This window comes from Esox lucius, chromosome 11, assembly GCF_011004845.1.
Source record: "Esox lucius isolate fEsoLuc1 chromosome 11, fEsoLuc1.pri, whole genome shotgun sequence".
NCBI classification, from domain to species: Eukaryota; Metazoa; Chordata; class Actinopteri; order Esociformes; family Esocidae; genus Esox; species Esox lucius.
Genome location: NC_047579.1, coordinates 54,568,939 through 54,594,567, shown reverse-complemented (window position 1 = coordinate 54,594,567; position 25,629 = coordinate 54,568,939). Strand labels below are relative to the sequence as shown.

The following is a 25,629-nucleotide window of genomic DNA, read 5'->3' as shown; positions in this document are numbered from 1 at the left end:
AGCAGAGACGAAATCGTGTGGTCCCCAAACCTGACACCCTCCGGCCCCTGGCTGCGCCTAGAAATTCTGTCCATAAAAATTACGAACAGAACCGGTGACAAAGGGCAGCCCTGCCGGAGTCCAACATGCACGTAATCAAGTCCCCCAAAAGAAAATGTGTTATGTTCTGATGAAACCAAGGTTGAACTTTTTGGCAATAATTCCAAAAGGTATGTTTGGTGCAAAAACAACACTGCTCATCACCCAAAGAACACCATACCCACATTGAAGCATGGTGGTGGCAGCATCATGCTTTGTGGCTGTTTTTCTTCAGCTGGAACCAGGGCCATAGTCAGGGTGGAGGGAATTATGAACAGTTCCAAATACCAGGCAATTTTGGCACAAAACCTGAAGATGAAGTTCACCTTTCAGCATGACAACGACCCAAAGCACACATCCAAATCCACAAAAGCATGGCTTCACCAGAAGAAGGTTACCGTTTTGGAATGGCCCAGCCAGAACCAAGACCTGAATCCAATTGAACATCTGTGGGGTGATCTGAAGAGGGCTGTGCACAGGAGATGTCCTCGAAATCTGACAGATTTGGAGCGATTTTGCAAAGAAGAGTGGGCAAGTATTGCCATTTCAATATGTGCCATGCAAATAGACTCCTGCCCATAAAGACTGAGTGCTGTAATAAAATCAAAAGGTGCTTCAACCAAGTATTAGTTTAAGGGTGTGCACACTTATGCAACCAGGTCATTGTGAGTTTTTAATTTTGTATTTTTCCCCCTCAAAGATTTCAGTGTGTTTTTCAATTGAATTGTTCACATTATAGGTTATATTAAAGGTGGAAAAAGTTCTGACATGATTTATCTTTGTTTCATTCTTTTACAACACAAAAACCTGGCATTTTAACACAGGTGTGTTTTATATCCACTGTACATTACTACACCTACCAGCAAGGTACCATTACTACACCTACCATTACTACACCTACCAGCAGGGTACCATTACTACACCTACCATTGCTACTTTGACCATTGCTACACCTACTAGCAAGGTAACATGATGGAGCACCATTTCCAGTCAAGTGGATTATTTGGGGCTCTGGTCTGGGATCCAGGGCGCTTGTTTCTTGTGGTGTTTTTGTTTTGTTTTTAGTGGTGCGACCACATCCAAGGTACTACGCTGGATTAAGTCCTTTTATAAATGAACATGTTTTTTTCTGATAACTTTGGGTTGTTGGAAGGCATTTGGAAGAGCATTCTAAAGTCTAAAGCATGATTCCTACTGCCAATCTACTGACCCCATCTGATTCTCCTTGTCCACCTGGTCATGCAGCTGACTTTGACTGTTTTACTCTGGACACAGCCCACATTAATTATAACAATTATTAAAATGTTGAACACCCTGAACAGCTTGAAGAGGACTGGCCACCCCTCAGAGCCTGGTTCCTCTCTAGGTTTCTTCCTAAGTTGCGACTATTAGGGAGTTTTTGTTGCTTGCTCTTTCGGGTTTCAGGCTGGGTGTATGTAAAAGCAGTTTGTAACAACTGCTGATGTAAAAAGGGCTTTATAAAATGTATTTGATTGTGGAAGTGCATAGGTCCCAAAAAAAATTTGATAAACCCACAGTGTCAAGTATGGCTCCAAAAGCCTTCTTAAGAGGATCATTGGACTGCTCCATGAGAATTTTGAACCCTGATCCAAAAATGTAAATATTATCCGCCATGGCATTCATTAAGAGTGCTTTGTATGAAATGATTAAGTAGTCTGCATAGCTTTCAAGAATAAAACCTCAGAAGACAGAAACTCAGTCATTTGTTTGATTGTAACGTTGATATTTGGTGTCGTAAATATTATCAACATCTCCCCCTTTGCAGAATGTACAGGGGATATGGTCACTTCTGTAACCAGGACATTTAGGGTAGTGAATTCACCAGCTTTTTGCCAGGTTTCACACAGGATAGTAACGTCCAGTTTAGGATCTGTGAATTCATTGACTGTGATTGCTTTTGAAGCAAGGGATCTAACATCCTTGTAAATCTAAGGAATGCATTTTCAAAATGTTCCTTGTTTCTTGCTTCATTCAAAATGTAGGTCTTGGCCAAAACCTTGTAAGTACCAGACTCAAAACTCCTTCTGGTTGTGCTGCAGATCATGACGATACCAGACGATTCTAGCTGCCAGTGTGATAACCCCTGCCCCCCCCTGCCCCCCCTCCACCCGGTTCTCTTGTCCATCTGGTCATGCTTCTGACCTGGATTATGTTTAATAGACTGGTCACTGCCCAAATGCATTTATTCATTATTACAACTTGTACTCTTAAAATGTTTACCTGGCACAACCAGAAGAGGACTGGTCACTCCTGGTTCCCCTCTATATTTTTATATATAGGTTTCTTCCTATATTTCTGCCCCTCTTAGGGAGTTTTTCCTAGCCACTGTGCTTCAAAACTACTGTTGTTTGCTCCTTGGGGTTTCAGGCTGGGTGTTTTGTAAAAGCGTTTTGTGACAACTGCTGATGTAAAAAGGCCTTTATAAATAAATTTGATTGATATCACATCCTGTGTTTGTGTAGGTTCAGGAGGCTAATGCGGCGCTGGCTGACCAGGAAGAAGTGGCTCCAGTCCAGAGGAGGATTGAGCCGCGGTCAGCAGATGACTCGCTGTCTGGTGTGGTGCGCTGCCTTTGTTTTGCTGACACCTATCTACGGGACGGTATGATGCTGTCTGTCTGTTATTCTTGTCTCTTATAACTTGGAGATGGTATTTGCTTTTTTTGTTTTTTTGTATTTATTCAAGTGTGTGTTTGTCTCTGCAGGTACACATCATGGCCCCACCCTCTGGGCGGGGACTAACTCAGGGAGCGTGTATGCGTACGCCCTGGAGGTTCCAGGTGTGTGTGTGGGGTCCGGCCGTGTGCTGGGTGAGGGCAGTGTGGAGGCTGTGTTGGGTAAAGAGATCCAGCTGATGCATCGGGCTCCGGTAGTCTCCATCGCGGTCCTGGACGGGCGGGGAAAACCCTTACCAGAACCCTACCAAGCCTCCCTGGACCTCGCCACCGCTCCAGACATGAGCAACACACACTCGGTCCTCATCGCCTCAGAGGAACAACTCAAGGTAATCACGCTTACAGCATCAGCCACGAGTTAGAAGCGGACCATATAGTAAGAAACGGACGAGATGACTTTCCCTCAGGTCTTTAGTCTTCCTAAAGTAAAGTACTGTCTTTCCCTCAGGTCTTCAGTCTTCCTAAAGTCAGTGCGAAGACCAAGTTTAAGCTGACAGCTCATGAGGGTTGTCGTGTGCGACGCGTTGCCATGGTGACCATGTATTCCACAGCCCAGGAGGACTACTGTGAGAATACTCTGGTGTGTCTGACAAACCTGGGAGACCTGCACCTGTTCACCGTACCAGCCCTGAGACCACAGGTAGTCTGTCTCTGTTTACCATACCAGCCCTGAGACCACAGGTAGTCTGTCAGTCTCTGTTCACTATACCAGCCCTGAGACCACAGGTAGTCTGTCAGTCTCTGTTCACTATACCAGCCCTGAGACCACAGGTAGTCTGTCTCTGTTTACCATACCAGCCCTGGGACCACAGGTAGTCTGTCAGTCTCTGTTCACTATACCAGCCCTGAGACCACAGGTAGTCTGTCTCTGTTTACCATACCAGCCCTGGGACCACAGGTAGTCTGTCTGTCTCTGTTCACCATACCAGCCCTGGGACCACAGGTAGTCTGTCTGTCTCTGTTCACCATACCAGCCCTGAGACCACAGGTAGTCTGTCTGTCTCTGTTCACCATACCAGCCCTGGGACCACAGGTAGTCTGTCTGTCTCTGTTCACCATACCAGCCCTGGGACCACAGGTAGTCTGTCTGTCTCTGTTCACCGTACCAGCCCTGAGACCACAGGTAGTCTGTCTCTGTTTACCATACCAGCCCTGAGACCACAGGTAGTCTGTCAGTCTCTGTTCACCATACCAGCCCTGAGACCACAGGTAGTCTGTCAGTCTCTGTTCACCATACCAGCCCTGAGACCACAGGTAGTCTGTCTCTGTTCACTATACCAGCCCTGGGACCACAGGTAGTCTGTCTCTGTTCACTATACCAGCCCTGGGACCACAGGTAGTCTGTCTCTGTTTACCATACCAGCCCTGAGACCACAGGTAGTCTGTCAGTCTCTGTTCACCATACCAGCCCTGAGACCACAGGTAGTCTGTCTGGCCTTGCGTCTGATTTATGCTGGGGTGTTCACCTCTGTCTGCAGGTTCGGTATGAGTGCATCCGTAAAGAGGACATCAGTGGCATCGCTTCCTGTGTCTTCACTAAGAGCGGACAGGGTGAGGAGACCCACCCAAACACATACATACACACTTAATTCATATAGTATTTGACTTGACTGTGTGTGTGTGTGTGTGTGTGTGTGTGTGTGTGTGTGTGTGTGTGTGTGTGTGTGTGTGTGTGTGTGTGTGTGTGTGTGTGTGTGTGTGTGTGTGTGTGTGTGTGTGTGTGTGTGTGTGTGTGTGTGTGTGTGTGTGTGTGTGTGTGTGTGTGTGTGTGTGTGTGTGTGTGTGTGTGTGTGTGTGTGTGTGTGTGTGTGTGTGTGTGTGTGTGTGTGTGTGTGTGTGTGTGTGTGTGTGTGTGTGTGTGGTGTAGGTTTCTATCTGATCTCTCCGTCAGAGTATGAGCGCTTCTCTATGTCAGCCAAGGTGACCACCGAGCCACTATGTTCTGTCCAGCTGGACCGACCGCTTGAGTCCCAAAGCAGGTTAATCTACCACACACACACTGGGTTAAACCCAACTCCATGAAAGTAATGGCTGATGAACTCCATCAGAATGGCTTTACTGATGCTCTGATCTCACATCAAATGCTTTGGATTTTAGCATACAGAAAATAGGCAAAAAAAGAACCCGGGAACCTTTGTTTTCTAGAACCCAAGGCTTCCATAACACTCTAGAACTCCAGTGTTCTTTCACCTGCTGCTCTGACACTGTTTTGTCTCTATAGTAATGACGCCTCCACACCTCTCCAGGCCAACGGAACCCACTGGAGCCAGGCTGAAGGTGCGTAGAACCCTTCTTATTGGTCCGCAGCTGGGTGTTCTACATCTCAAAACCCTTCTGAATTAGTACTGTGGAGCTCCTGAACTGGTCTTCAATCAATCAATCAAATGTATTTATAAAGCCCTTTTTACATCAGCAGATGTAACAAAGTGCTTTTAAAAAACACCCAGCCTGTAACCACAAGGAGCAAACAACAACAGTGTTGAATTTCAGTGGCTAGGAAAAACTCCCTAAGAAGGCCGGTATGTAGGAAGAAACCATGCTCGGATGGGTGACCAGCCCTCTTCTGGCTGTACCGGGTGAACATTGAGAGTACAAGTTATAATAATTAAATGTAGGCTGAGTCCAAAGTCTATCAAACCTAGTCCAGGTCAGAAGCAGGACCAGATGGACAGGGACAACCCGGGTGGGGGTCAGCAGAGTGGCAGCTGGAATCGTCGGGTATCGTCTTGATCTGCAACATAACCAGGAGGACTTTGGACAGGGACAGCAACAAGTCTTTCAAGCCTGGTAGAGTTGTGGGACGAGACCTCATGTCCTCCTAAGTTTAAACTGGGCAAGAGACAGGGAACATTTAGAAAGCACATTCCTTAGAACTACAGGATTTACAGTGGAGAAGGAGAACTGACCCTACTCCCCCAGCACAACAATCTAGCAGCTTAAAACCTTTTTCTTTTTTACCAGTTTATTATTTAAAAAAATGTACCAGATATGTTCGGATTTACTGCGTCAACTTAGGAGGAAATGGGTTAACAATGTTGCTCAGGGACAGAACAAGGTCCGGGATTAGAACCAACAACCTTTAGTTTACAGACCCAATGTTCCCGCCCACCAAGCTACCCTGCTGCACCAATATGAACAGAACTGAAACCCAAAATGAGAACCAGCACCTGTTTCTGTCCATCACTGGTGAGTGTCAATCCCCTCCTGATTTACTGCCCTTTAACACCCCCAGGGTTCACAGAGGACCCCCAGAGTGGCCTGTCCTCCCCCCTGCTCTCTTCCCCCCTGGACTCCCCCCTCAGCATGGCCGACATCAGTTTAGATACCACAGGGGACCTCACAGTGGAGGACGTCAGAGATTACCTCGCGTAAGAGATGTGTATACACACACACACACACACACACAAACATACATATATACACACTCACATATACACACACCTTAATGTTGAAACTGTGATATTTGTGCGTTTGCAGTACAGTGGATGAGGCAGAGAATAACTTGAGGAACATCACAGAAGAGGAAGCACACTCACCTGGCATCCTTATCAACTGACCAGGTGACAAAATCTTGCTGAACACACAGACTCACTCACTCAACAGAAAGCAGAATCATGTGTAAAGGCTATTTGAAATAGAATACAGTTTCGTAAACACAGATTAAGCCCTGGAGTATCAAGTGAGTGGAGAAATGTATCATGATTTTTAAAAGATTGTATTGTAGTCCATGACCAGTCTGTGTACTTTTAAGAGGGTATAGACTGCATTTCAGTTACACTCCACACTTCAGATTCATTTTAATCACTCTCATAAGGGGTTCATGTTATCTGCTTAGTTATGTTAAATAATCCATTCTGCTGCCCCCTAGTGGACCCATGTGAAAATACACATCACTGGAGTGAGGAGTGCATGTCAACAACTGATCCTGTAATGAGCTCCTGTATTGGCTGACATAGTAGATTTACAGGTTTATCAAAAAAATGTAGAATATCGTGAAAAATTATTTTCAAAAAAAAATACTAATCAAAAAGTCACATCTTCATATATTCTAGATTAATTACACAAAGTGAAACATTTCAATACTTTTTTGTTTCAATCTTGATGATTATGGCTTACAGCTCATGGAAATCAAGAATCCAGTATGTCAAAATATTAGAATAAAAATGTTTAAATTCCACACCGCATTGATGCAGTCATTCATGCAAAAGGAGCCCTGACCAAGTATTGAGTGCATAAATTAACACACTTAGGAAACCGTTGCAGGTGTTTTGAGTGAGTTAGCTGATTAGAGCTCTTCTCAGGTCGACATTTCTTAATAATCTTTTTTTATTTTGAGATACTGGATTTTTTATTTCCATGAGCTGTAAGCCGTAATGATCAAGATCGAAAGAAAAAAAACTTGAAATGCTTCACTTTGTGTCTAGAATATATGAAGGTGTCACTTTTTGACGTTTTGAATTATGGAAAGAAATGAACTTTTCCACGATATTCCAAGTTTCTGAGATGCACCTGTAGGCCTGAATATTGTCACAATTGGTTTTAATACTAATCTAAATCTGATGTGGCCTCTCCTGGTCTGTCTCTCTTGCAGGTCTGTTGTGGGAGGACATTGACTGTTCTGGATGACAGAACAGAAGGACAGTAGCTCCTATACATTACCACTGTCAGTGTCCACCGCTACTCCTCGCTTCCCTTCCAGTACTGGAGGCCTTGGACTGATCATATGACCATGTCAGCTACAGAGGAAAGAGCTGAAGGACTACATAAGAGACTATCTAACCACTAACACATGCATATACACACGTGCGTGCGTGCACACTCACACACTACGCAAACACCTGGTCAGCCGAATGTAGTTCCGTGTCTGGCTCTCCTTGGCCCTCTGTCTTTTTGCCCCTCTCCTGGGTGTTATGGTCTGTGTGGCATTAGATAGTACAGGATTTAAATGATGAACTATGAACATGTACTAGAATGGATGGATGTTGAGAGGATGATGCATGGATGGAGACAGAGGAGGATGAATGAATGTATCGAGTCAAGAAGTATAAGAGCAGGATGTGCAGTCTAATATGTTGAAGGATATAGTGTTCCAGAGTGTTGTTGCTGTCATGCAGTATAACATGTTATTAACATGAAGGAACTAACAATGAAGGTATTTGTATTGAGATGTTGTTGCCATAGATACGGTATGTTTTCTATGTCAGATAAAAGCTATTTTATACTATAGATAGCCTGAGAAGTTTAAACTGTCTCTTATAGTCTGTGTCTGAATAGAGCGTTAACTGTCTAAAGAGCTGACTGTTAACTACTTACAGTTAAGTTGTTAGACTGTCTTAATGAAATGCTATGTCTGGATGTAGAGCTTACGCGTTAGAGAGCTAACAGTTAGTCCACTCTGTCTGAATGGAGAGTTAACTATTTACTGCTTCCTGTTGGAAAGCTAATTGTTAGCTATTTACATTTCAATCTAGATGAAGTCCTAACAGTTAACGGTGGATGGATATACAGCGGTCTGTTAGCTAAATGCAGGGTCTATCTGGGGAGCTAACGTTTAGCTAAATGCTAACTGTCTGGAAGGAGAGCTGACAGCTGAATGCAATGTCTGTATTGGGAGCAAACAATTAGCAAACTAACTCGCTATAAGGAAAGACTTAACTGTTAGTTTCCGACTTATATAGTGGGTGAAGGAGCTGGGCTATATCCAAACGTCTTTAAATGCTTTAAAGAGCTGAAAAAGACAGGATAAATGAAAACCATATGAAGAATATGTGAGGAAGGAATTAGCTTCCTTTTATCCAACTCTTTTTGATCAGCAAAGGTGAGGAGAGGAGCTCCTATATGATATAGGGTGAGCATTTCCCCACCGACACCGCTAGGATGTCGGGGAGGGGAAGCTAATGCTAGGACTACCTGCAGCCGTCTTCTGGGTCAGTTCTGGAGTGCGTATCTCAAGGCAAGAATTGTTTTAACCCATTTTTTTTAACTTTTACTGTGTAAAATATATTTAGGTTGGGACCACGAGGAGACCGGTTCAGGCCAATGATCAGTGAACTTAGAACCTGTCACTATAGTTACCGATGAGCAGTATTCCAATATTTAGGTCATGTGAGCTGTGTTAAAGGGTCTAAATAGGAATTGTAGCAGAACTGTCTCTGTGTCAGTAATTAACTCTCATAGTCAATGGAACAAGAAAGGACATCCTTAAAACTGGTTCTTTCTGTAGTTTTAATATGATCTTGTAGTATTGCTGATGGAGAATGTTAATAAAGTATTTACTCCTAAACATGCTCCTATTGGTGTCTGCATGGGATGGGGGATTCAGAATTACTATTAATACAAATTCACTCTTGGAAAAAATAAATGTTTATGTAAATTGTGTATAATTGCCTTGTGTTCAGGTCCTTTTTATATATATATATAAATGTATAAACACTACCGTTAAAATGTTTGGGGTCACTTAGAAATGTCCTCGTTTTTCCCCATTAAAAAGCATATTCCCCCTAAAAAAAAAAACATAAAATTTATCAGAAATATGGTGTAGACGTTGTTAATGATTGAAGCTGGAAATGCTAATTTCCGATGGAATATCACAGGCGTACACAGGCCCATTATCAGAAACCATCATTCCTGCCAATGGCACGTTGTTTGCTAATACAAGTCAAATATTTTGAAATGCTTATTGATCATTAGAAACCCATTTGCGAATATGCTAGCACCGCTGAAAAATGTTGTGCTGATTAAAGAAGCAATAAAACTGGCTTTCTTTAGACTAGTTCAGTATCTTCAGCGTCAGCGTTTGTGGGTTTGATTACAGGCTCAAAATGACCAGAAACATTTGCGCTGTTCTGTGAAGGGAGTAAGTACATATCGTTGTACGAGATTCATTTCTCAGAACAAGAATAGACTTATGAGTTTCAGAAGAAAGTTATTTGTTTCAGGACTGATAGTTGCCGATAACGGGCCTCTGTACGCCTATGTAGATATTCCATAGAAAAATCTGCCGTTTTTCTACTGCGGTGAAGTTAGTCTCCGGCCTGTGCTGGTTGTGGGAGCGTTCAGTGTGTACAAATGCAGCCATCTTCTTCAAACTTCTAGTTTCAATAGTTCTTACAAAAAGTATACAATAACTATGAAAATGATGTATTATTGAACAGGAGAGGGTGAGGAACAATGCACATCCTTTTTTTTACTAAATAAGATGTTTAAAAATTTCACGGAACTTCATTTCAATAGCTCCAACAATAGATATGCCATCGTATACACTTTTGTAATCACAATGAGACCAATATTGGATTACATGAATAAAGAGCTATTGAGATTTGAAGAGCCGAATGTCTGTCGAATGTCCAATCTAAAACTAACTGCACCTCAGTGCCTTTTCTAGTTACAATAGTAATTTACAACATTAACAATGTCTAGACTATTTCTGATTAATTTAATATTATTTTAAAGTTTGTTATTCTTATTTGTCTAATTTTAAAGAATGAGGCAGGTGATAGGAGTGATCAGTCTCTTTTAATGGGTATTCAAATCAAATGAATGTGGACCTGAATAGGCGAACACGCACACGTAGACCACCTTACGTGCCAAATGTTTTTGATGAGAAAACTGAAAGGATGTTTTTAACGTTAGCGAACCATGGAGGATCAACCACTGGAAGCGGGTAGAAGCAGGCGATACACGCACGGAACTAGCTATTGGTTTAATCGAAAGATTAAACCAATAGCAGGGCACGTAGAATTTAGACACACCTTTTTACTGTTGACACGTCTTTTATGAATAACTTCCTCAAAAGCTAACCACTGTTGGTAAGTAGCCGTTTCACAAAATCAGTAGTCTGTTGTGGCGCATTAATTCCTGAATTAACGTTTGGCGATAGACTAAGCACAGTGGATAGAAAGCAGACTGAATATGCTCCAAATTTAGAGGCAGGACGTAAACAACAGACAAGATCAACTAAGTGTTAATGTCAGGCGATGTAACTAGATAGCTAGGGAGGGATTATTCAGTGGTGTGAAATGCTATTAATTAAGGAGTGAGATGGTTCATGCTGTACTACACTTACGTCAAGGTACATTTTATCTAGAGCCGTTGGATCTTAGCGCCATTTAACAACCTCGAGTGACCACAGTTGACCGCAACAGATATATATACACATAGTATCTCACAAAAGTGAGTATTATATATTTTCATGTGACAACACTGAAGAAATAACACTTTGCTACAATGTAAAGTAATGAGTGTACAGCTTGTATAACAGTGTAACTTTGCTGTCCCCTCAAAATAACCCAACACACAGCCATTAATGTCTAAACTGCTGGCAACAAAAATGAGTACACCCCTAAGTGAAAATGTCCAATTTGGGCCCAATTAGCCATTTCCCCTCCCTGGTGTCATGTGACTCATTAGTGTTGTAAGGTCTCAGGTGTAAATGGGGAACATGTGTGTTTTTGCTTTCACACTCCCCCATACTGGTCACTGGAAGTTCAACATGGCACCTCATGGCAAAGAACTCTGAGGATCTGAAAAAAATAATTTTTGCTCTACATGAAGATGGTCTAGACTATAAGTAGATTGCCAAGAACCAGAAACTGAGCTGCAGCCAAGACCATACAGCATTTTAACAGGACAGGTTCCACTCAGAACAGGCCTCGCCATGGTCAACTAAAGAAGTTGAGTGCACATCTCAGCGTCATATCCAGAGGTTGTCTTTGAGAAATAGACGTATGAGTGCTGCCAGCATTGCTGCAGAGGTTGAAAGGGTTGGGGGTCAGCCTGTCAGTGCTCAGACCATATGCCACACACTGCATCAAATTGGTCTGCATGGCTGTCATCCCAGAAGGAAGCCTTTTTTAAAGATGATGCACAAGAGAGCCCGCAAACAGTTTGCTGAAGACAAGCAGACTAAGGATTACTGGAACCATGTCCTGTGGTCTGATGAGACTTATTTGGTTCAGATGGTGTCAAGTGTGTGTGGTGGCAGCCAGGTGAGGAGTACAAAGACAAGTCTTGCCTAAAGTCAAGCATGGTGGTGGGAGTGTCATGGTCTGGGGCTGCATGAGTGCTGCCGGCACTGGGGAGCTACAGTTCATTGAGGGAACCATGAATGCCAACATGTACTGTGACATACTGAAGCAGAGCATGATCCCATCCTTTCGGAGACTGGTCTGCAGGGCAGTATTCCAACATAACGACCCCAAACACACCTCTAATACGACCACTGCCTTACTAAAGAAGCTGAAGGTAAAGGTGATGGACTGGCCAAGCATGTCTCCAGACCTAAACCCTATTGAGCATCTGTGGGGCATCCTCAAATGGAAGGTGGAGGAGTGCAAGGTCCCTAACATCCACCATCTCTGGAGGAGTGGAAGAGGACTCCAGTGGCAACCTGTGAAGCTCTGGTGAACTCCATGCCCAAGATGATTAAGGCAGTGCTGGATAATGATGGTGGCCACAACATATTGACACTTTGGGCCCAGTTTGGACATTTTCACTTAGGGGTGTACTCTCATTTGTTGCCAGCGGTTTAGACATTAATGGCTGTGTGTTGTATTATATTGAGGGGACAGCAAATGTACACTGTTATACAAGCTGTACACTCATTACTTTACATTGTAGCAAAGTGTAATTTCTTCAGTGTTGTCACATGAAAAGATTGAATCAAATAAATACAAAAATGTGAGGGGTGTATTCACTTTTGTGAGATTCTGTATGTGTGTGTGTGTGTGTATATATATCTATATCTCGCAACTCATTAGAGCTAGAGATCTACAAGTTCGCAGTTTTTTTTACCTTTTCTCAGAATGGTACACCTCATTTCCCCCATCTTTATTATTATTTTTAAGGTATAGATGCATTTTACAATAAATTCATATCCAGATGACATTTACCTCTAAAACCAATTGTATTTTGGTCACAAAACATCCTTGTTTAGATGGAGTGAACCCCTTAGATTTTTCATTTTCAAGTTCTGTGATTTTACCGGAATAAATCCTTCTATACAATTCCATTTTTATTAGCATACTATCCATTTAAGCTGGAGATCGACAAACAAATGTGGTGTGTTCCTGTACTTATCCTCTCAAAGGTACACCTATTTCTTCCAAATCAGTTGGCTGTATTTTATTTGAAAGACATTTGTATCATTACATCTCTGTTCGCTAACTCACAGGCAGGGCCGTCCGTAGGCATATGTGACCTAGGTGGTCATTTTGGTCCCGACCACTTTTAAAGTCACTAAGCGCTTCGATCCCCCGTTTTACTGGCAGTGTTTGTCTATGGAGATGTCATGGCTACGTCCTGGGTTTTATGCACCAGTGAGCAATGGGTGTGGCTGAAACACCTGAACTCAATAATTAGTATGGGTGTTCACATACGTTTGGCCATGTGGTGTTTGCTGGTGTTCTTGATGAATGAAAGCTAAACTCTGCATTGGTTTTTCCGGGACGAATATTGTGGTCAAATCTTTTTTGGGTTAGAGGTTAACTACTGGCTTTGTACCATTCTGTTTTCTGTGTTTTAGGTAGTCTGTCTGTGTGAAGAAGAAGGTGCTTTAGGAACTTTTAAGTGTCTTCATCAATAACCCTTGAGATGTTTGAATCCCTTCATGATTCAGGATGCCCTCCCTCCAATGCCTTTCGGGGGAAGAGTCACTGGCTTGTTGTTGTCTCTCTGTTGCGCGCTTGTGCAATTGGGCTGTACGCCGCTAGCAAAACTCGACCCTCATTCAGGGGGGTTGCGGTTGGTGGGTGTCCCTTTGGTTGATGCTTGGCAATGTGGGTGGATTGATTTCCTGCCTGTTGGGCCCTGTCCCGGGCCTCCCTCAGATAGGGCCACAGTGTCACCGGACCCCTCTGTCTCAGTTCCAAGGTGTTACGCTGCTGTATCATTGTGCTGGGGGATATGAGGGATATACTACTAACTTTTCTCAGTTTCCTCCAGTTTTAAATTTTAGAAGGAGATGAGGTCCTGGTCCACACCTGCGGATTACCTGGTTTGGGGGCCCGTTGCTGTCACTGTCCTTGTCCACCTGGTCATACTTCTGACCTAGTCTAAAATCAAATAGACTCTGGATTTAGCCCAGAGAAATGTATTATTCCAATTGGACTCTTAATATCTCACCTGGCACAGCCAGAAGAGGACTGGTCACCCCTCTGAGCCTGGGTCCTCTCTAGGTTTCTTCCTAAAATTCAACCTTCTTAGGGAGTTTTTCCTAGCCACTGAAATTCAACACTACTGTTGTTTGCTCCTTGGGGTTTAAGGCCGGGTGTCTCTGTAAAGCACTTTGTGACAACTGCTGTTGTAAAAAGGGCTTCATAAATAAATTTGATTGATTGATGATATAATATTTTTGGTTGATTCAAATAGTATTCAAATGTGTGTGTGTACAGAGTTGTTCCATCAACAGAAGAGGACAGAGTGGTAAAGAGGAAGAGATCACTGCCTCCAAGATGAGTCTCTCTGGGGGGAGAGAGGAAGAGGAGACCGCTGCCTCTAAGATGAGTCTCTCTGGGGGGAGGAGAGAGGAAGAGGAGACCGCTGCCTCTAAGAGGAGTCTCTCTCGTGAACATGACACCGACAACAAAACTAAGAGGTTAAGAAAGAGGGGTGTTTGAGTGTGTCCCTAATTTGTGTGTCAGTACTGATATTTTCTGTCTGAGCTTGTATCTGCTGGTATCAGTGATTAGATATGATCATCACTAGCCAGAAATGATTAGAGTTTGAAGGTCTTTATCTGTGTTGAAGCCTGATCCACCAGGAGAGACCAGACTCCCCTGTACCCAGCTGTCTGTCCATGAAGAGTGACCAGTCTATGGAACAACCAATAAAGTTCAGAGAGGGAGGCATCTCTACTGATCAAGGGTAAGAGGTGATGGATCCCGGTCTTTTCCTTGTTTTCACTGTATTATGTCTGACTATAAAGTGTAGTTGAATCTATTCTAATAGCTAGTTTAGAATTGTCACATTGGTGAACATATGGGGTTAAGAGTTTACCTACACTAATGTAATAGCCTGGTAGCACTGGAGACAAGCCTCACCTACTGGAGAATCCACTGTATCGTGTGTTTCTGAATCGGTCATGGCTAGAAGGGATACAGCTCATGTCAAGTGACGTCATACTCTGAACTTGAGTACTTCACTGCTAGGTCAGGTATTGTTACAGCAAACTACAGCAATAATGGTGAATACCAGCATAATTTAGGCCTATAAGAGTGCCTGTCAATCAAAACCCATGGAGCAGATCTCATCTGGTCTGATCTGACAGGTCTCCTGTGGCAGAGGTCACAGAAAATGTTAATGATGGTTGTGGGAGGAATTTGTATCCCGCCCTGTTGTGCATGGGGCTGCGTAGCTGCAGACCAGTCAGAGTGCCCATGATGACCCCTGTTACTGCTGTTGAAAGTGCCTACAATATGCACACGAGCGTCAGAACTGAAGCTTGGAGAAGTGGAAGAATGTCACCTGTTCTGAAGAGTCCCGTTTTCTTGTACATCATGTGGATGTACAAGAATTGACGGCACCAGGATGCACTGTGGGAGGACGACAAGCCGGTGTAGGCAGTGTGAAGCTCTGGGCGATGTTCTGCTGGGAAACCCTGGGTCCGGGCATTCAAGCAGACATCAATTTGACATGTACCACCTACCTAAACATTGTTGCAGACCAGGTGCACCCCTTCATGGCAACGGTATTCCCTGATGGCAGTGGCCTCTTTCAGGAGGAGGATAAGCCCTGCCACTGTTTTTGAGTTGTTGGCAACCTATCTCTGGGGACCTATCTCTGGGGACCTTCTCCATTCTTCCCTGATCAACTCCTCTTTCTGCCTAGTGGGCTGTCAATAATTCATAACGTTATACAGCAAACAAACCAACCAAACAACCCAACAGTTTCAAGTCATTTCCTGGCTTAACTTCCCTGGTTATTTTACCCAATGCTGGGAGGGCACTGGATAAAATAACTGGCCCGGATTGCTGGGTTGGTTTGTTTGATGGAGGAATTGATGATAGTAGAAGGTCCCCAGAAGTAGTTGCAGATTGCTCCAAACACACTGTGATGTAAGATACACTAGCCAACTAATTTAGGAGTAGGAGCAATATTATTTTTTGTATAATATTTTACAATATTTATTTTATGAAGGCAAACATTAGTCATCATGTCAACACAATAAGACCCCTCGTTATTGAAAGTGAGCATCAAGCTCATCCCAGGGCTCTTCTACCTCTGAACTGTGAATGTCACTTATTCAATCTGTAGCCTAATAAATTGATTAAGGCAGGATAAAAGAGAATTTCAATTCATGAAATATAACTGAAGACACATTTATATGATGTGAGGCCCCAGGTTTCTTATGGTTTTCCTGTGTGTTACCCAGGTGTGTCTCTTTTGTTTCAAAGAATTATCTTCCTATCTGTCCACAGAGACCAACAGGAGAGATCTGATATTCCCAGTGGTCAGTCTGTCCAGAGTCAAACAGACCTGGAGTTCATATTCAGGGTGAGCTGGTGTATCTCTGTTCTACATTTTAAAAGCAGATTCATCAATCAAATGTTTATGAAGGGATTGTTTTCAGGACCAATGTTTAACACTTTTATTTGGATTCTATATGTGTTTATTTAAGTCACTTGAAGAGAATATTTTCAAGTTTGTGAAGAAAGAGCTGAAAAGATTCAAGAGAATTTTGAGTCCAGTTTTGCCAGAATGCTTTGAGAAGCAGGAAGAGGGTGAAGAAGTGGTGGACCCTGGACATGAAAAGCAGGAGTGCAGAGCCAGAGAAGGGGCTCTGAATATTACACTGTTTGTCCTGAGGAACATGAACCAAAAGGGGCTTGGTGACGCATTGGAACAAAGTAATTATTTAAGTCCCTTATTTTGAAAATGCTTTTATTAATATGTACTATTAAAGGCTAACCTCAGGATTTCATGGCTAACTGAGTTTATATAGTGATTTTACTGGTTATTGTGTACTTTCTTGAACATTTCGTAATTATTGATGCCTCATTGAAAGGTTGAAGACTGTTTTAAGTTTAAATGATCAACTTCGAAAACAAAGGTCACCTGTGTCTCATAAATTGTATGTTAGCTGTGATAAGTCACTATTAAACATATTTTAGGTAAATTACTCTTTTGAAAACAAAAATGTTTTTCTCTGCATTGTTAGGACTTGTAGATGATCCTGTTATGAAGAGCCAACTTAAATTGAAATCACACCTGAAAAATATGTCTGAAAATATATTTGAGGGAATTCCAAGACAAGGAAACTCATCACTACTCTGTAAGATCTACACAGAACTGTACATCACAGAGGGTGGATGTGGAGAGGTCAATAATGAACATGAGATAAGACAGATTGAGATGGCATCAAAGAAAGAAGTACATCTAGAGAGACCAATCAAATGCAACAACATTTTTAAATGCTTATTTGGTCAAGACAAACCTATCAAAACTGTATTGACAAAGGGTGTTGCTGGCATTGGAAAAACCGTCTCTGTGCAGAAGTTTATTCTGGACTGGGCTGAAGGAAAGGCGAATCAGGACATCCAGTTTTTATTTCCTCTGTCTTTTCGAGAGCTTAATTTGATGAAGAAGCACAGCTTGATGGATCTTCTTCAACACTTCTATAGCCAAACCAAAGATCTGGGAATCTCTGCATTTGACGAGTATAAAGTTTTGTTTGTCTTTGATGGTCTGGATGAGTGTCGACTTCCTTTAGACTTTAAGAACTGTGAGATCTGCTGTGATGTCACAGAGAGAACCTCAGTTGATGTACTGCTGACAAACCTGATCAAGGGGAATCTGTTACCCTCTGCTCTAATATGGATAACCTCTCGACCTGCAGCAGCCAGTCAGATCCCCCCAGAGTTTGTTGACCGGGTAACAGAGGTACAAGGTTTCAATAAATCTCAGAAGGAGGAGTACTTCAAGAAAAGATTCAGGGATGATGAGATCCTGGCCAGCAAAATAATTTCACATATAAAGACATTGAGGAGCCTTCACATCATGTGCCACATACCCGTCTTCTGTTGGATCTCTGCCACAGTTCTTCAGCACATGTTGAATACAGAGCAAAACAGAGAGATGCCCAAGTCTATGACTCAATTGTACATTGGCTTAGTGGTATTTCATATCAAACAGATGAATGAGAAGTATAAGACAGATCCACATTTAGGTAAAAAGAGTGTCATGGCCCTGGGAAAACTGCCCTTCCAACAGCTGGAGAAAGGTAACCTAATCTTTTATGAGGAAGACCTGAACGAGTGTGGCATTGATGTCAGAGAAGCCTCAGTGTACTCAGGCGTGTGCACACAGGTCTTCAGAGAGGATTATGGGCCTTTCCAGAATGTTGTGTACTGCTTTGTGCATCTAAGCATCCAGGAGTTTCTGGCTGCATTGTATGTGTTTCTCACATTTATCAATGACAACATCAATCTTATGGCTCAACCACAGTCAACCACCAAAGAACACACACAAGAAAATGAACCTGAAAGGAGCCTTTTGTTCAGGAGTGCTGTGGACCAGGCCTTACGGAGTAGGAATGGACACCTGGACCTGTTCCTCCGATTCCTTCTAGGCCTCTCGCTGGAGTCAAATCAAACTCTCTTACAAGGTGTTCTGACACAGACAGTAAGCATCTCCCAGACTAGTATGGAAACGGTCAAGTACATCAAGGAGATTATCAGGGAGAATCCCCCTCCAGAGAGGTGCATCAATCTGTTCCACTGTCTGAATGAACTAAATGACTGTTCTTTAGTGGATGAGATTCAAAGATACCTGAGCTCAGGAAGTCTCTCAGATGACAAACTATCACCTGGAGAGTGGTCAGCTCTGGTCTTTGTGTTGCTGACTTCAGAAGAGGAGTTGGATGTATTTGACCTGAAAAAATACTCAAAATCTGAGGAAGGTCTTCAGAGGCTGCTGCCTGTAATCAAAGCCTCCAGAACAGCTTTGTAAGTACAACATAAAAATCATGTCATCATACAGAAAATGTTTATTGAATAAAGCAAATTATTGGATTGTTTAATTTTACATTTACATTGAAATAATAAAATAAAATAATTATATTGTCAAACAACATCTTGTTCTTGTACATCTTTGTTTCTATTTTTCACTTAGGTTGGACAGATGTAACCTCACAGAGAAATGCTGTGAAGTGTTGGCTTCAGCTCTTAGTTCAACGTCCTCCCATCTGAGAAAACTGGACCTAAGTAACAATGACCTGCAGGATGCAGGAGTAAAGCTCCTCTCTGCTGGACTGGAGAGTCCAAACTGTAAACTAGAGACACTGAGGTCAGTATAATTTACTGGTAACAGAATCAAGCAGGAGGAGGAGGTTGTGCATTGGTATCATCTATTCTTGATTAGAGGAGGCTGTACATTGGTATCATCTATTCTTGATTAGAGGAGGCTGTACATAACAAAACATGGCAACAAAGAAAGAATTTACTGACCCCTGTTCAAAAGTCTGCATATCCTTAGTTCTTAATACTGTGTTTTGCCTCCTTTAGCATCAATGACAGTGTGCAGTCTTTTGTTATAGTTGTCTATGAGGCCCCGGATTCTTGCAGGTGGTATAGCTGCCCATTCGTCTTGGCAAACTGCAGGTCATGCAAAGTCTTTGGTCGTCTTGCATGAACCACACGTTTGAGATCTCCCCAGAGTGGCTTGATGGTATTAAGGTCAGGAAACTGTGATGACCACTCCAAAACCTTCACCTTTTTCTGCTGTAACCACTGGAGGGTCAACTTGGCCTTGTGCTTTGGGTCATTGTTATGCTGGAAAGTCCAAGAGTGTCCCATGCACAGCTTTCATGCCGAATAATGTAATTGTCTGCCAGGACCAACAGATGCAGCTTCAGGCTCAGCAGCCCTGTCTGTCCATCCCCATAACCCTGAACCAGTCCTACTCCCTGTCTGTCCATCCCCATAACCCTGAACCAGCCCTACTCCCTGTCTGTCCATCCCCATACCCCTGAACCAGCCCTACTCCCTGTCTGTCCATCCCCATACCCCTGAACCAGGCCTACTCCCTGTCTGTCCATCCCCATACCCCTGAACCAGCCCTACTCCCTGTCTGTCCATCCCCATACCCCTGAACCAGCCCTCCTCCCTGTCTGTCCATCCCCATACCCCTGAACCAGCCCTACTCCCTGTCTGTCCATCCCCATACCCCTGAACCAGCCCTACTCCCTGTCTGTCCATCCCCATACCCCTGAACCAGCCCTACTCCCTGTCTGTCCATCCCCATACCCCTGAACCAGCCCTCCTCCCTGTCTGTCCATCCCCATACCCCTGAACCAGCCATACTCCCTGTCTGTAAAAAATGTTTTAATTGAAAAACAATTACCCACAGCCACACACCACATCACTGCTCAATTGTTGACTGGCCAACAGCGCGCACAAATAACGACCTTGCAGCTTTTTGCGTGTCTGCCAGATTATGAAACAACTGGAGGATGTCAATTTTAGAAAGCAATCACTTTTTTTTTTGTGTGCAGTGGCCCGACTTGGGACATTGACTTGCTGGTTTTATTAGTGCGACTTGACTTGTTACTGGCCCAGGGCCATCAGGCCATCGTTATTGTCAAGTCCTGATAAATAAATAAAACATTTTGTACTTGTTGGTTACATTATTTGTTTTAGGAAGTTTAACACAATCAGCTCATTTTGCCAATAATACTTATGCTATGGGGCAGACCCGATGCAGTACTGAACGGATCTGTTGGTACTGATAGGGCAGACCCAAAGCAGTACTGAATGGATCTGTTGGTACTGATCGGATCTGTTGGTACTGGTAGGGCAGACCCAATGCAGTACTGATCGGATCTGTCGGATACGGACGGCCATGGGTCTGTTTTTTGTATAGTAATTCAACAGATCTGTTTTTCTTCTGATCCATCTGGAATGGGTCTAAAACATCTTTTATTTAAATGTGTACAAATGGGTGGGAAAGGCGTTGGTTTATTTCGGAAGAGATCTTTTTGGACTCGTGAATACCTCTACTTCATCTTAGTTTTCTGTTGGTCAATGACCAAATGTTTGAAACTTAAATAGCAGAATTGTAGAGGAACATACAGGATTGCCAGTTCTTTTGTGGTCCTGGAAATGTGGCTGATAAAAAACGCAGTTTCTGATTAACTGAACATACAATGCTTGGTATAGTTGATGGTAAAATGCTGTCCCTATTATTTGCTGCTTGAATTTGAATAAATTCAACTAAACCAAGATGTGCTATACCCCATGAGAGGGAATACAATTTAAATGATATGTTAAATGATACATCTGTAGTTTAATCTCCGTCCTCTATTCAGCCGATCTGTTCCTTCTCACTTTAAACAAACAACTACTTACGGAAGGAAATCTACACAAAGAAATGTGTACATGTTCTCCAGACTGGTACATGCTCACCTAGGACTGATTCAACAACACTGAGGAACAGACAGTGGGGAGAACAAGTATTTGATACACTGCCGATTTTGCAGGTTTTCCTACTTACAAAGCATGTAGAGGTCTGTAATTTTTATCATAGGTGCACTTCAACTGTGAGAGACAAAAATTCAGAAAATCACATTGTATGATTTTTAAATAATTAATTTGCATTTTATTGCATAACATAAGTATTTGATCACCTACCAACCAGTAAGAATTCCGGCTCTCACAGACCTGTTAGTTTTTCTTGAAGAAGCCCTCCTGTTCTCCACTCATTACCTGTATTAACTGCACCTGTTTGAACTCGTTACCTGTATAAAAGACACCTGTCCACACACTCAATCAAACAGACTCCAGAGAGAGCTGTGTAAGGACCAGAAAGCTGTGTAAGGACATCAGGGATAAAAGTGTAGACCTGCACCAGGCTGGGATGGGCTACAGGACAATAGGCAAGCAGCTTGGTGAGAAGGCAACAATTGTTGGCGCAATTATTACAAAATGGAAGAAGTTCAAGATGACGGTCAATCTCCCTCGGTCTGGGGCTCCATGCAAGATCTCACCTCGTGGGGCATCAATGATCATGAGGAAGGTGAGGGATCAGCCCAGAACTACACGGCAGGACCTGGTCAATGACCTGAAGAGAGCTGGGACCACAGTCTCAAAGAAAACCATTAGTAACATACTATGCCGTCATGGATTAAAATCCTGCAGTGCACGCAAGGTCCCCCTGCTCAAGCCAGCGCATGTCCAGGCCCGTCTAAAGTTTGTCAATGACCATCTGGATGATCCAGAGGAGGAATGGGAGAAGGTCATGTCTGATGAGACAAAAATAGAGTTTTTTGGTCTAAACTCCACTCGCCGTATTTGGAGGAAGAAGGATGAGTACAAACCCAAGAACACCATCCCAACCGTGATGCATGGAGGTGGAAACATCATTCTTTGGGGATGCTTTTCTGCAAAGGGGATAGGATGAGTTCACTGTATTGAGTGGAGGATGGATGGAGCCATTTATCGCGAGATCCTGGCCAACAACCTCCTTCCCTCAGTAAGACCATTGAAGATGGGTCGTGGCTGGGTCTTCCAGCATGACAACGACCTGAAACACACAGCCAGGGCAACTGAGGAGTGGCTCCGTAAGAAGCATCTCAAGGTCCTGGAGTGGCCTAGCCAGTATCCAGACTTGAACCCAATAGAAAATCTTTGGAGGGAACTGAAAGTCTGTATTGCCCAGCGACAGCCCTGAAACCTGAAGGATCTGGAGAAGGTCTGTATGGAGGAGTGGGCCAAAATCTGCTGCAGTGTGTGCAAACCTGGTCAAGAACTACAGGAAACGTATGATCTCTGTAATTGCAAACAAAGGTTTCTGTACCAAATATTAAGTTTTGCTTATCTGATGTATCAAATACTTATGTCATGCAATAAAATGCAAATTAATTACTTAAAAATCATACAATGGGATTTTCTGGATTTCAATCAATCAAATGTATTTATAAAGCCCTTTTTACAACAGCAGTTGTCACAAAGTGCTTTTACAGAGACACCCGGCCTTAAACCCCAAGGAGCAAACAACAGTAGTGTTGAATTTCAGTGGCTAGGAAAATCTCCCTAAGAAGGCTGAGTTTTAGGTAGAAACCTAGAGAGGACCCAGGCTCAGAGGGATGACCAGTTTGTTTTAGATTCCGTCACTCACAGTTGAAGTGTACCTATGATAAAAATTACATGCTTTGTAAGTTGGAAAACCTTCAAAATCGGCAGTGTATCAAATACTTGTTCTCCCCACTGTACATCAGAAGCATGCAGCGTCATTAGAATGTTTCTGATTATGTTGTTCCCACAATACCAATTCTGCCACAACCTAACCAAACACCTTGAATGAACAGAGAATCTCGAGAGTCTGCAGTGCTGCTTTCAAATTCCACAGAAGGCTCTTGAAGCAAATAAAAGGTCCTCAAGTCCATTAAATATGAACAAAGAAAAATACATGCTCAAATTAAATTACATTTTTGACAAATTGTTTGTGACAGACTAAATTAACATATCATGTGTGTCTTATATCGAAATTAACTGCATGCGTGTCTCCAGGCCACTAATGGTTTGGCAAAAAAAAAAAAAAAATCTTGTTAGACCTGTGAATTTGGTCATTCTTATGGAGCAACATATGTAACTTATGGTATGCACTGTTGAAATTCAATATATATTTAAACATTCTGTAGGCTGTTTGACTGTGGAGTCACTGAAAAGGGTGGTGATTCTCTGGCATCGGCTGTTTGGTCAAATTTTTCCCACCTGAGAGAGCTGAATGTAGAGCTGGCTGAGTTTGATCTGAAGAAATTCTCCATATCTGACGATGGTCTTTGGAAGATGCTGCCAGTGGTCAAAGCTTCAAAAAGAGTTTTGTAAGTACTTATGTTAAAGTACATTTACAAAGACCATGTATACAGTATAGCAATATAACGTAAACAATAATTTTGTTCTACTTTGGATTTAGGTTGAATGGGTGTAACCTCACGGTCAGATTCTATCAAGGGATGATCTCAGCTCTCATCTCAACCTCCTCCCATCTGAGAGAGTTGGACCTGAGTTACAATGACCTGCAGGATTCAGGGCTGAAGCTGCTCTGTAAGGATGGACTAGTGGATCCACACTGTAAACTGGAGACATTGAGGTCAGTATGTGGACATATCATTTTTAAATGGCTAGCGGCTAGCTTTTCTCATAGGCCAACCTGGCAAAACGAGCCATGATACTGAACAGCAGAGCTGATAATTATATGTGATAAATACATCCATTGCTTGCGGTCATTGAGGGAACAATGAATTTAAACTTGTAGGAGAACATCAGAGTTAAAGTGTGCAATCCAAAGCTTAAAAGAGGTCAAGTCAAGTTTTTGCAACTGATCAACTCAAACAAGTCCATACTGTCAAAGTGAAAAATAAAATCTACATGTTGCTCTAAATTAATAACAAATACAAAACAGAAATTTGTTGATTAGAAATTAGCATATTTCCCCAGGTCAATATTTGGGAGAGGCTACAAGTGGCAGAAATTAGTGCCATAGGTCTATATCCAGACACAGCAATGCATGGACTTGGATGTCAACCAATGGTAAACAGCAATTTTCACTTCTACGTTTTCTTAATTGGATTGAGGGCTTTGACTGGGCCACTCCAGGGCATTGGATTTGTTTTTATGCCACTCCACTCCATTGGCTGAAATATTAGTGTCATTGTTCGGATGGATGAAGTATCTTCTCTGGGCTTAGTGATTTTAGGCTATTATTTATGCTGAAAGCTGTATATTTATAGGTTGAAAATCGCCACACCCGCATAAATTACATTGTCATATGTAAATAAGGACAGGTGCAGCGCATTCCCGTGTGCACTATTCATCAATCTGCGATGACATCTACTCTAATTTCAAAGGTGCGACAGTTTCGTAAATCATACTTGGAGATGATCGTATATCTCTCCCCATGCTTGAATCTGAGATGTTTTCTGAGAAGGTTTCATGAATGAAGGCCAGTGTGTTCCAGCTCAGCCATGGATGACTGTAACATATTTAGAGTTGCCATTTTGGTCTTTTTTATTTAGCACTCTGGGATTTTTGATACTTTGGAAATTATTTTTATATCATACCCCTGATTGGTGCCTCATTAAGCACTTTATTCCGGATTTGGTTTGAAAGTTTACTCATCTTTATGATGTAGTTTTTCATAGGCATTGTGGGACCTTCCAGAGACAGATGTATTTTACCTGAAATCATGTGAAACACATTGACTTGAGGTGGGCTTTATTCAACTAATTACGTGATATTTACATTTTACAATTTAGTCTTATCAGATGCTCTTATCCAGAACAACTTTCATTAAGTGCATTCATTTTAAAAGAGCTGGGTGTATTCTAAGCATTGAGTTGGTTTTTGGCAAAGGTCAGTACTGGAAAGAAGACAGTACAAATAATAAACATACAAAAACATTTAAAGTTAACGAAAAACAGGAGGAGGTAGTAGCTGTATTACTATGAAAATTTGGGTTTTCAGATGTTTTTGATGAAGGCAGAGAATATGCTATCCTAACCTCTAAGGGAACTGGTTTCACCATTGAAGTGTCAGGACAAAAAATGGTTTTGAGTGCATGGTTCAGAAAATGCAGAAGGTGTAGGACGGCCAGAGCCGCTGCACGATGAACCCTGATTGGGATGTAGCGTTTGAGCATTGCCAGAAGGTAGGGAGAAGTTCCAATCTTGAATTGGATTTGTGCTCCAAATGGAAGCTAGTTTATTGGCAAGGTTCAATTCCAGACGAGCCGCTGCATTCTGAATGAATTGCAAGGGTTTGGAACTATTAAAAAGGTTGTAGCCTTGCAAGCAAATGGCACAGTTGTTTTAGTCAAAACATATCACTTAAAACAAGTCTTCTCCTATGTTTTGCTATTTTAAG

General features: G+C 42.5%; 2 protein-coding genes across 3 annotated transcripts in view; both read left to right on the top strand.

Annotated features, from left to right (window-relative positions):
• Positions 1–9,060, top strand: part of llgl1 (LLGL scribble cell polarity complex component 1) — a 36,049-nt gene extending 26,989 nt beyond the window's left edge. For both annotated transcript variants that reach the window (XM_029123616.2, XM_029123615.2), the window contains exons 16-24: positions 2,562–2,700; positions 2,804–3,102; positions 3,222–3,413; positions 4,252–4,324; positions 4,641–4,752; positions 4,995–5,050; positions 6,006–6,141; positions 6,251–6,333; positions 7,365–9,060. In XM_029123616.2, the coding sequence (XP_028979449.1) occupies positions 2,562–2,700; positions 2,804–3,102; positions 3,222–3,413; positions 4,252–4,324; positions 4,641–4,752; positions 4,995–5,050; positions 6,006–6,141; positions 6,251–6,329 (1,086 nt within the window). In that variant the 3' untranslated portion in view covers positions 6,330–6,333; positions 7,365–9,060. The remainder of the gene's footprint in view (positions 1–2,561; positions 2,701–2,803; positions 3,103–3,221; positions 3,414–4,251; positions 4,325–4,640; positions 4,753–4,994; positions 5,051–6,005; positions 6,142–6,250; positions 6,334–7,364) is intronic.
• Positions 9,061–10,437: 1,377 nt separating this feature from the next.
• Positions 10,438–25,629, top strand: part of LOC105007876 (NLR family CARD domain-containing protein 3) — a 28,677-nt gene continuing 13,485 nt past the window's right edge. Inside the window, exons 1-9 of the mRNA XM_034295341.1 lie at positions 10,438–10,581; positions 14,164–14,366; positions 14,519–14,635; positions 16,189–16,264; positions 16,389–16,617; positions 16,929–18,714; positions 18,881–19,054; positions 23,406–23,588; positions 23,681–23,857. Coding sequence (XP_034151232.1) covers positions 14,224–14,366; positions 14,519–14,635; positions 16,189–16,264; positions 16,389–16,617; positions 16,929–18,714; positions 18,881–19,054; positions 23,406–23,588; positions 23,681–23,857 — 2,885 coding nt within the window. The 5' untranslated portion in view covers positions 10,438–10,581; positions 14,164–14,223. The remainder of the gene's footprint in view (positions 10,582–14,163; positions 14,367–14,518; positions 14,636–16,188; positions 16,265–16,388; positions 16,618–16,928; positions 18,715–18,880; positions 19,055–23,405; positions 23,589–23,680; positions 23,858–25,629) is intronic.